At 40.4% G+C, this 12311-nt stretch overlaps 1 protein-coding gene across 2 annotated transcripts in view; it reads right to left on the bottom strand.

Moving 5' to 3' along the window:
- Positions 1 to 2058: 2058 nt before the first annotated feature.
- The window catches only part of CFAP95 (cilia and flagella associated protein 95), a gene marked incomplete at its 5' end in the record, with an annotated part of 75044 nt that continues 64791 nt past the window's right edge, over positions 2059 to 12311 (bottom strand). For both annotated transcript variants that reach the window (XM_080819594.1, XM_080819593.1), the window contains one exon: positions 2059 to 2333. In XM_080819594.1, coding sequence (XP_080675720.1) covers positions 2145 to 2333 — 189 coding nt within the window. In that variant the 3' untranslated portion in view covers positions 2059 to 2144. The remainder of the gene's footprint in view (positions 2334 to 12311) is intronic.

Raw genomic sequence — 12311 nt, 5'->3', positions numbered from 1 at the left:
GAAGCAAACGAAGCATCCAATGATAGATGAATAGATAAAGAATATAAGGCGCGTGCGCGCGCGCACACGCACACACACACACCACACACACACACGATGAATATTACTCAGCCATAAAAAAAGAATGAATCTTATCATTCGTAACAACATCCCCTAGTGGGCATTATACTAAGTGAAATAAGTCAGACAAAGGCAAATACTATATGATTTTACTTCTATGTGGAAACTAAAAGAACGAAACAAATGAACCAACAAACAGAAGAAGACTCATACATACAGAGAACAAACTGGTGGTTGCCAGAGGGGAGGGAAATCACGGAATGTAGGTGAAGTGGGTGAAGGAGATTAAGAGGTACAAAATTCTAGCTATAAAATAAATAAGTTATGGGAATAAAAAGTACAACATAGGGAAGATAGCAAATTATTGTAGTAACTCTTTATTGTGACAGATGGTAACTACACTTATCATGGTGAGCATATCACAATGTATATAATTGTCAGATAACTATTTGCACACCCAAATTATTTTTTTAAAGATTTTATTTATTTATTTGACAGAAAGGGAGAGACAGTACAAGTAGGCAGAGTGGCAGGCGGAGGGAGAGGGAGAAGCAGGCTCCCTCCTGAGCAGAGAGCCTGATGTGGGGCTTGATTCCAGGACTTTGGGATCATGAACTGAGCCGAAGGCAGAGGCTTAACCCACTGAGCTACCCAGGTACCCCACCCACCTGAAATTAATATAACACTGTATGTCAACTATACCTCAATTAAAAATAAGAAAAAGAACTAACGTTATATATAATATACATACATATGGATCTATAGTTTTTATGTGTGTGTGTGTGTGTGTGTGTGCAGACATAAAATTTAAAGCAGCAAGAAATTATAGTCAAACTCTGCTGGTGAATGCTTACCTGGTATATCCACATTATCTTTATTAATTATCATTTCTTCACTCATAAGGCTTACGGTCTTTACCATATTTTGCTGGAGTTGGAGGCAATGCTAAATTAGCATTTATCATGAAATGCTATTTCATGAACTTAGTTTTTAAAGAAAAATGATGAGAGTAAATCTAAGCACAGGCTGACCAAATAATTAAACCCATCCTCAAAAGAAATGAGAGGTCTGGGGCGCCTGGGTAGCTCAGCTAGTTGACCATCTGACTCTTGGTTTTGACTGAGGTCATGATCCCAGCGTCATAGGATCGAGCCCTGCAAGAACATGGAGTCTGCTTGGGATTTTCTCTCTCTCCCCCACTGCCCCACCCTGCTGCCCTCAAATAAATCAATAAATCTTAAAAAAAAAAAAAAAAGGAAATTAAATGAAAGGTCAAATACACTTCAAAGATCACCTGGACTCTACTATTTATGTAAGAGGAAAACCTACTTAAACGTTTGCGGGTTTCTGTTTGCTCATCTGTAACGTGGATGGTGAGTCCAAACTACTGCTCAGATTTCTTCTAAATCTAACATTAGACGACGGATTTTCCCATCAAACCCTAATGTTTCACTAAGATTCTGCCTCCATCTCTCCTATCTACAGACTCAGAAAGCATTATCATAAGTAAGGAAAAACACTATGCTGAATAAACACTCCACACTGCTGTTGGCTACTACAGATAAATCAATGTCTACAAATAGGCACATCCCCCACTCCACCACATCTCCCCCACCCCACCTCCCAACATCGCTATAGGGCCAGGATTGCCCAAACTTCAGTCATTTGGGTTTCATGTCAAATCTGAGCACCACCTATATTTTAATTCACTTAAATATGGAACTTAAGGTAGCTATTTTTTTAAATATTAGCCATATCCTCAGCGATTATAAGCTAGATTGTCCTAGTTTTATGTACTTTTTCCTAATAAAATTTGAAATAAACACATAGTCTATAAATAAAAGAAAATTCCACCAAGTACCATCAAGAATTGTGTTGTACACCCTCGGTGGTATACATACTAAACTTTGGAAAATACCAGAGCAGCTAATGAAAAGGATATATAATATGCTGGCCTAGAATAGATAAGATTCTGTTTTTAAAGGAACCTAACACAGTAACATTTCCATTGCATTTATTAGGATAGAAAAATCAACTGTTACTTCCATTATCTTTTCATTAGTTAGAGAATCTGATTCCATAGATTATTTTAAAAAAGGGATAATAGGACCACCAGTTAATGGGTAGAGTTTTCGTTTTACACATGAATTAGCATAAATCCCACTCTCGTCATGCCAAGTGTTGATGCCAAATCTTTTGGAACCATCAAGATCAGTGAACTGAGAACGGCATTTTCTGTGGACTATTGAATAATCATCTTGACAAGGATAATCCTATTGGGTGGGGGGAGAAAGAGAAATAATATTGAATGACCAAAATATGTAAAAATGAGTGATTTCTAAAAGCTTATCTTCAACATGTTAGTCTTATTATGATCCATGTTTAATTTTCACACAATTAACTTAATATCTCAAATTACAAATGTCTCAATGAAAAAATGGCTACTACATTTATAAATACTTTAATTCTGAAAGAAGCCTCTAGTTCATGGTTGTTCTATTTATAAAACTAAAAAGATAAATTGTTATGCACGTAAAACTTTGAAAACCATAAATACTGGCCCAAAGAACAACTTAAATTTTATGATCACCTATATAAGACCAAAACAATTATAATTTAACTACCATTCAATAACTTTTTAAAGTTAATATAAATTATAATCATTCCAAAGAGTAATATCTTGGGTTGTATCTTTAGTAGTTGCTATCAAGTTGTAAATGCCAAACTTAAAGATTCATTCTTCCAAGAAATGCTGATAACCCAGCATCATGTTTAAGGTATTTATCCTTAAAGCACTTCATAGAAGCTTCTGTTTTGATAAAACAAGGCACTCTCATTGACCATTTCCCAAAGGAAATATTGATTCTCTCAAATTACATCAAGGGTAATGGTAGACGAGGAACATAAAGCCCTTGAACTGATTATCTAATTTCTGCTTCAAATTGGTACTAATTTTAAAGCACTAACACAATATTAAAATTAAATCACTAGAACTATAAAACAATGAAAGAATACCAAAATAGGTTCTAATCTTAGATTGGCCTTTTTGAAAATAATTGAAAATTTTAACCATATATTCAACCATAACAATAATTATAGGGTCAATGGATTTACTGTCTATTATGGGTTGGGCACGGTAGTTGAGTGTTTATATCTTTTAATCCATGGCAGAACTCTGACATAGGAATTATTGCTCCCTCTTTACATATAAGAAAAGACAATTTGCTTAAAATCTCAGAGAAAAAGGATTTAAAGAATGTCAATATTAAGCAATTCAGCCAGGACTTCAAACTATCTATCTAATTTTAAGATCCATTGTCCCTCCAGTACCCTCATGAAATCCTCAATAAGTAAGAGATGAAAAGAAATACAAATGACAAAATCGTAAAACTACATTACATCCACGTTTCTTTCTATAGTTTGGGCTTTTGTTTTTCATAGTCAGGGTCTAATTTCTTTGGGGCTTGTATGTTGGTTTTGGTCCAGTAGAGAGGCCCTTTCGATGAGATTTGGGCATTACTGGCCAAACCCACCTGCTCACAGGGAGCAGGATCTGCTCATTCCTAGGCCAGCTTCTGTCAAACAGAAGGAAGCTTCAAATGCAGGGTTGATGTGTTCCTCTAGCATCTCCTAAGCAGACAGGATGATTTATTTTGATCAGGTGAGTGACAAGCTTAAACGTGATGTTTTTTAAGAAAAGGATTCTGGCAGCAAGAAGGTACTGAAGACTAAAGGTAGAAAGGACCAGATTCCAGAACTATAATTACAATTAGAATAAGAATTCACAAGTCATCAACTGGTGTGGATAAACGAAATGTGGTCTATTCACACAGTGAAATATTATTTGGCAATACAAAGAATAAAATAATAAAATACTGACAGATGCTGTAGCACAGGTGAACCACGAAAATAGGCTAAGCGAAAGAAACTAAACCAAAAGAATACACATTGCATTATTCCTTCTACAGAAGGTCCAAAATAGGCAAGTCTACAGAGATAGAAAGTAACTTTGCAAGGGACTAGGGGGAAGGGGAGAATAAGGAGAGACTGTTAATGGGTGCAGTGGCCAATTTTATGTGTCAGCTTCACTAGATCACGGGTCATCCCAACATTTGGCTAAACATTATTTCTGAGTTGTGCCTGTGAGGGTGTTTCTAGATGAAATCAGCATTTGAATCTGTGGACTCAGTAAAGCAGTTGGCCGTCCCCAGTGTAGGTAAGTGGGCAACCTCCATTCAGTTGAGGGCCTTAATGGAAGAAAAAGGAAGAGGAAATAAGAACTCAGTCCCTTCCTGCCTGATTGCTTGAGCTCAGACATAAATCTTATCCTGCTCTTGGTATGCGTGGTTCTCAGGCCTTCAGACTGGGACTGATTATACCACCAGCTCTCCTGGGTTTCCAGCTTGCAGACAGCAGACTGTGAGACTTCTCAGCCCCCTTACTGCATTGGTCAATTCCTTATAATAAATCTGTCTCTCTCTCTCCAAATATATAGATGGCTTCTCTCTGTAGAGAAACTTGATTAATACACATGGGGTTTCCTTTTAGGGGTGATGAAAATGTTGTCAAATTGATTGTGCTGATGATTTATGACTCTTTGGATATACAAAAATCACTGAATTATACACTGTAAAAGGGTGAATTTTATGGCATGTGAATTATCTTAGTAAAGCTATCATTTTTAAAAAGTGGGCAGTAGGGGTAAGCAATCCTGAAGTTAGGAAAACTAGTTAAGAGACTGTTTCCTATTAACACATATGGAATTAAGTCCCTCCCATTGTCAGAGGTGCATTGGTGAGCCAGCTCCCTACCAAAAAAAATCCCACAAAACTTTACTCGTGATATTTGACAATTTATATGGCATAAATATTCCTGCTATTCATGAGGGAGCGGGAGACTGGCTGAGGACAAAGCAAAAGCTGGCACCTTGCACCCCCTCTCCATCTGCTCCCCTCCCTTTGGTAGTATGCGTGACATTCCTCAGGCACCCCTGACTGCCATAAATGAGAAACAAATAGTTAACTTGCAGAGATCACAATCCTGCAAAACAGGAGTCTCCCTTGGTTTACCAATGTCCTAGAGATCTACAAACAAAGAAGCTATCTTAACAATAGCACAATTTCCAGAGGCAAATAACTCAGTTCCTCAAGCCCTAAATAAAGTTAAATTTCTTCTAAACCCAAATCTCACTAACAAGGACACTTGATAGGAGAAATGTGAAACTTTATCTCTAGATCTCCAAGATAGTGTCGAGAATCATTCCCAAGCATATGGCCCACTGATATACATCTAAAGGGTCTCACAAGAAGATTTTTACTACTAGTAATAAATAACCTTTCTCCCAACAATAGCTAGCCCCTCAAGGTCCTGGAGACCTTGCTTCCAAAATTCCTTAGAGACTAACATCATCCCCTTTGTTCTCACCTACCCAACTCCTGTGATTATATAATCAGCCACTCCTCGGGATAATGGGACAGCAGCTCTTTCTGCCCACGGGTCCTGTCCCCGTGCTTTAATAAATCACCATTCTGCACCAAAGATGTCTTAAGAATTCTTTCTTGGTCATCGGCTCCGGACCTCACCCCACTGAACCTCACCTAGGTTCTAGAATTTCATCACTATGGATGACTGAGTTACCAAAGCAAGGTCAGTGAACACTGAGTTGGGAAGACATGAGCATAATCAGCTCACGCAAACTTTGAAACGTGACTCCAGCTCACCCTGAATCTACTTCTCCCACTTCACATTGCGTGACGGCCATGCAATTTGGGTAACTGATCCCACTCCAAAATGTAGGGGCAGAATCTAACCTATGACAATCACCATCACTGTAAGGACCTATTTTATATTTTTATTTTAGCCAGAGGCTTCCATTGAGGTTAAACAATAACTTTGTTATTTAACCCTTAAACTGTCCCTGCTCCCCTTCCCCCAGGGGACTTACTTAAAACAAGTCCCAGAAACCAGCTCCAGGTAACAAAGCCCAGATACAAGGGTGGGTCAGGCCAGGTGGAGGTATTTGATCAGTGGGGGGATGCATACTGTCTCCCTAGTTACCAAGGAGTATGGGCCCCACCCTTTGGGAGCCTTTTGGGCGCCAACCCCAACCAACCAACCCCAATCAACCAAGGTGATAGGTTGGGTCAAATGTCTACTAGGGTAAATTATAACTCAATTGGTCACCTAGCGTCACTGTGGAGTTTCCTGTGTGTGTTACAATCTCATTGGCCACCTGTGCATGGCCAGGCCCGACCGCATGGCCTTTGCCCTTAAAAGCTAGTCTGTGAAACAGAGAAGGGTCGCCCTCTCTTGTAAGAGGTGCGTCCCCGAACGTTCGGTTAGATTCTTGATGCTTGGCGCGAAATAAAGCTTTGCTTGACCTTCGCTTTATATCAGTCTCGCTCCTTTAATCACGGACCCATTATTGGGGGACCTAACAGAGGTACTGAGAATCAGAGTAAAATAAAAATGGGTCAGAACTAGGAAGTAGGACACATTTATATAGTAGGAGTAAAGGCAAGCAATGAATTTGTGACTAAACATATGATCGGGAATTAGAAGGATGCAAATATGGAACAGATGAACAAACAAAACAGGATAACAAACTACTAGGAACTATTAGAAGGTATAATTATTTTAAGGAGGCAGAGCAAGTACGTTTTTCAAAGTTTAATACAAAAGGCACAAGATAGAAAAAAGCAGCTGCACCAAGATTTTGCTTTGAAGGACCATAATATTGACTGCAGCTGAGACCCAAGGCCAAATTGAGATGTTGGGAGTCTTGAACAAACAAGTAATTTGGTGTGTCACTCAAACCAAGTATACAGGCGGTAATCATCTCCAAATGATAAATAGTTTTGCCCTTTCTGAGTGTAACCATCCATTTGCCCAAGGTGAGATCACAGTTTGTTTCAGAAAAAATGGCAACCTAAAAGCAAAGTAATATCAGCTTCTAACATGCAAAATAGGATTTTTCAGCATGATAATAGCCTTTGTGATCCAACTCACAGACTTGAGGACTTTAGAATATCAATGTGCAAACCTGGAAGACCTCAGACCACAGAGTTCTCTCAATAAGTGGGAAAAATATCCTTTGCATTAAGGCTTAACCAAAAGTTGGAATGGTTAGTAGGACAACAAGGAAGAGTCTGGGGAAATGTAGGAATCAGAAAATAAGGGAAAAGGGAAAAGCAGGATGACAGAAAGAGCCAACATATTTCCCAATTTTCCCTTTCCAAGATTTTAAATCAGGCAGAGTCCCTCTAACCTGGATAGAGAGAAATGCATGAGATAAGTGAGAGTAATGGCATAAAGGCATAAGAATGTCTCCATCCCTCTTGACAACTCGAAACTGAGCATCTCAAGCTGCCCCTTCATTTGCCTGCAGTACAACCACACCCAGGCTGGTGGAAAAGCATGCTCAGGCAGAGGGAGACTCTGAGTCCCTTCTGGCATCCTGTGGCAAATCTGCAAGGTGATTACTAACAGAAGCTGCAAAGTTAAACACAGGAGCTGGGGCTGATGGGAGTCGCAAAAGTCTTCTGTGGGGTCTACAATACCAATGGGAGAGGAAATGAGACTGAGTTATCCCAAGCAAGCCAGGTGGGCTCCAACCTAACCCAGAGAGAAAGAGGGGGGAAACAGAAAAAGACGAACAGTTCAACATCCACAGACCATAGCCACTAATGCCAGCAAGGAAAAGAGCAGCTGGGTGAACTAGGGACATCATCCCAGAGACCAGAAGAGGCAAACAACAGCGGACACCAAAATCCTACTCTTGCCCTCTGGCATCAGGATGCTAAGTCACTTCCCCTTCTCCATATACTTGGACCTCGTCTTAGAGTCATAGTTACTACTGCTGCGTAACAGGTCAACCCACAGAAAGCAGTACCAAACAATACCCATTTCTAGACTCTTTGGGTCAGGAATTTGGAAGAGGTATAAGGCAGCATCCCTCTGCTCCACGTTGTCTGAGGCTTCAGCGGAGAAGACTTGAAAGCCAGGAGTGACTTGAAGGCTGGGGTTAGAAACATCCTTCACCCCAGTTGCTGGTTGATACTGGCTGTCTGCTGGGACCTCAGCTGGGCTGTTGACTGGAACAACTTCACAGGTCCTCTCCGTGGGCCTGCTTGGACTTTCTCACATCATGGTGACTAGGTTCTGAGAATGACAATGGCACAGAAAGAACCAGGAGGAAGCTACACTTCTTTCTATCACCTGGCCTTCAAGGTCACAGAGCATCACTTCTACTGCAGTCACGGTATACCCAGCTCTAGTCGAGGTGATAAAGACTCAGCCTCTCAGTGTCAAAACTGCATTGCAAGATCATGGAGGATGACCACCCGTGCCACACCCATTTGAGGAAAATAACAATCTGCCCCATGGGGAAAAGTAGGGTGTGCTGGTGCTTCTCAAGATTACTGCTAGATTCAATGATTCTGCTAGGAGGACTCACAGGATTCAAAATATAGTTGTATTTGTGGCTATGATTTACTGCAGCAAATGGATACAAAGCAAAATCAGCAAAGGGGAAAGGCACATGGGCCGAAGTCCAGAGGAAACCAGGTGCAAACTTCCAAGAGTCCTCTTCTGTAAGTCACACAGGATGCACTTAATTCCCCCCGCAAAGAATTGTGAAATGTTGTTTCCTGGGGAAGCTCATTAGAGCCTCAGTGGCCACGGTTTTTCTTGGGGGTTGGTCCCAGAGACCTTTGTTGCCTTACAATACCAGGATTCCAGATTCCCCCAAGTTCAACAAGAAACATATTGTTTGCACAAATGGTTTAGGTGCAATGAGCCTCTCTCATTCTCACTGGGAATTCTAATCCCAAAAGTCAAGTTTCTAGTGCCAGCCAAGGGCCAACCTTGCAAGCAGGCTTTTTAACAGGTAACGGGCTCAGTTCTACTATGTTAGTTCTTTTCTGCAAACAAAGGATGGAAGTCCTCTGAGAAAGTGAGAGTTTTTTAAAGGGAGATTGAACACCTCCTATTGGAACTATCTGAATTATGGAATCAGACTAAACTATAAGTGAATTGAAGGGTTAGTGTCTTCTTAACTGGTGGTCAGTTAGCAGTTAGATACTTTGCCTCTGCATATGTGAGCTGCAGACAGTTGTTGTACTCCCACACCCTAACATACTAGTTACCTGTCTGTTCAACATTTATTCAGTGGGACTGGGAAGAAATGTTTAGAAATTGCCCATAGAAGCAGATATGTGAAGCACCACACATTGTTGTTGGCTGGTTCACTCTTCTGGTGCTACACAGACCCTGAGTGTTCACAGCATTTATTTAAGATAGGATAATCACTACGAATTTTTCTGACCCCCTCAGGTAGATGAGGATCACAGGAGCAATCTGTCTGAGGTGCAGAATGGGTGGGTATCAGTGCACAATGGCTTACACAGAGCCAGACTGGAAGAGACATTTCACAGGAAGAACTTAGAGGACCCAGCAGGCCAACTGAAGGCAAAGAAGCAAAGATGATCCAGAACTTCAAGTCTGGATGACCAGGAGAGCTCTCAAACCACTGAAAGGAATGAGAAAGACATGGAGATGGGGAAAATTGGTTATAGCAGAGAGATGACGAGTCACATTTTAGCCATTTTTAATGTGAGATGACATCAGTACAAAATCTTTGAAAGGTGGTGCTATAGGATAAATAGCCTGGGGTGAGGTCAGTGCCCTACATACAGTAGTAGTCACTGGCTGGGGAAAAATAACTCTAAGGAACAGTACTGGGGCCACAGATGATACTTGAATACAAACTGTGAATTACATAATTATACTGCATCAATTATTCCTGAAGTTGAACATATTATCATAGATATGTGTCCTTGTTCTTAGGAAATACACACTGAACTGTTTATAGGCAAAGGGGCCCAATGTCTCCAGCCTACTCTCAAATGGTAAACCACTGGTGACTCTGGTTAAAGATTATACGGGAGCTCCCTGTGCTATTCTTGCAACTTTCCTGTAGGTCTGAAATTATATGAATTACATTACCCCCAAAAGGTGATAGTTGAGGAGCCATGAGAGTGGGTGAATTCTCTGAGATTGCATAAAAAGAAAAGCACAGAGTTCTGGAACCCAAGTTTTGTGGACACTCATGGATGGGCCCATTAAAGGCCATGAAGGATAGAGGAGAGGTATGACGTGGGCAATGTCATAGATTCTGAAGCTCGAGGGAGGTGGAGGAGTGTAATGGTCGCCAACAAGTGCCCACTTCCAAAGAAACTTCATAGAGGACAAGACCCGACAAAACACGAACAGTGCTGTTTCAGAGAAACAGGAAGTCGAAAGAAACATCCTGACAAAAGATGGAAAAAATGTGTCAGAGAAAGATATGCTGAGGGCAAACAGTCTCTGTACAAACAGGAAGCCCCAAAGATGCAGCCAGAGAATCACTACAGGGGAAATCTGCCTTAAGGTTAAGAAAGCTTTCTTCCTTCTCTCTTCCTCCTTCTTTTAAACAAATCATGGACAGGCATGGTCAGGATGTTACAGGAGGGTCCTCTTGGTGAGCAGGCCCCCCACTTGACCTTCTGTCATTATGAAGGATGAAGAGCATATGGATTTACCACCTGTATCAATAAAACGTATCAGCGTATCTTTAAGAGGCAGGTATCCTGTTCTTAGTTCCCCATCCGCTCTCCACCCCCACCCCCACTGCCCCACGTGCTATAGTCTTACTCTGAGCACCGTTATCTCCCCAACTTTCTTTGGGATAAAACGACATGATTGTTTCTTAGTCAACTGTGTACTCAGTCCTCACTCAGCTTTGGTGATACTTAAGTCTTATTTGATTTCGTCTTATTTCTTTGGAATCTTTTATTTTTTATAGTTTTGTTTTTCAAGGTCATTTTCAGTTTTCAGCCTGCTTTCTGGAACATCAGTAACTCTGCCTAATTTAATATTATATGATAATTTGGAAGCATAGTCTCAATTCCTTCATCCAGATCATCCATAAAAATGCATGATGTGTTGTATTTCCCAGCCAAATCAGTCACTGTGAACTAACCTTGTGTCCACCATTATAGATAGCTATTAGCCACCTGGCATTCATACAGCAAAGACCATTCTTCCCTAGCATGCCTGTAAGTATGCTCATTTGGGGTACTTCATTTAGTCTTAAAAAGGTATTTGAGGCAGCGAGCTTATTTATGTGAATGTCACATTGGATGGAGTAAAAATAAATATACACATAGATTACTGTGAGATTTTGTTTCATTATTTTCAGTATACATAATGTATAAAATTCTTTCGCTGCTATATGCACTTGACTGAAGACCTGTTGTCCCCTAATGAGGTGGTCTTTCATACACACGTGCAGAGTGATGTGGGAAAAAAAGGACAATTTCCATACAGCCAAATCTACTTTGTCAACCCTTGGGATCACGGAGGATAGGCATCTCAGACATTCACTTCCTCACTACTTTTTTTTTTTTTTTTAATTTTAGTTATTTATTTTAGAGAGAGAGAGAGCATGAGCGGGGAGAAGTCAGAGGGAGAAGCAGACTCCCCGCCCAGCAGGGAGCCGGATGTGGGACTCGATCCTGTGACTCCAGGATCATGACCTGAGCCGAAGGCAGTCACCCAACAGACTGAGCCACCCAGGTGCCCCCCTTCCTCACTACTTTAAAAATGATTTCATTTCTATTGGGTATTTTCTTGTCCCAGTGATTACATTATAGACCTAAGAGTAACTGGCAAGTGTAGCAACAACAAACACGTTACTAGCTGGATATATATTTTTTAACGTATCTAAGAAACATTTGCTATGTCTTCTTATCCCATAAAATCTTACAAAGGAAAAACATCTGTAACCAGCAGGGGAATTCAACTAAAGGAAAATAGTCATGGAAAGTACAAGGAAGGTTAGGCTGTGGATATAAATATAAATATCTGTATCATTAATGAGTCAGGTCATCACAAAGAAAAATATGGAGATTTATATGAACAATCACCTCACAAAATAAGCTGACTTTAAACAATATCATACAAACTTTAGTAAAGGCCAACATAAAAAAAAAAAAAGCAATATAGTATTAAACCCTAGCTATTGACACATTTTTTTTATGCACAAATTTTGATTGGTCCTATCATTTTAATCACAGAAAACTATTTATTTATTTATTTAAATTTAAAGATTTTATTTATTTGACAGACAGATCACAAGTAGGCAGAGAGGCAGGCAGAGAGAGAGAGAGGAGGAAGCAGGTCCCCCACTAAGCAGAGAGCTCGATGCAGGG

Source organism: Martes martes (assembly GCF_963455335.1).
Source record: "Martes martes genome assembly, chromosome: 12".
Lineage (NCBI taxonomy): Eukaryota > Metazoa > Chordata > Mammalia > Carnivora > Mustelidae > Martes > Martes martes.
The sequence above is the reverse complement of the archived record's forward strand: the minus strand, read 5'-3'. Positions and strand labels throughout refer to the sequence as shown.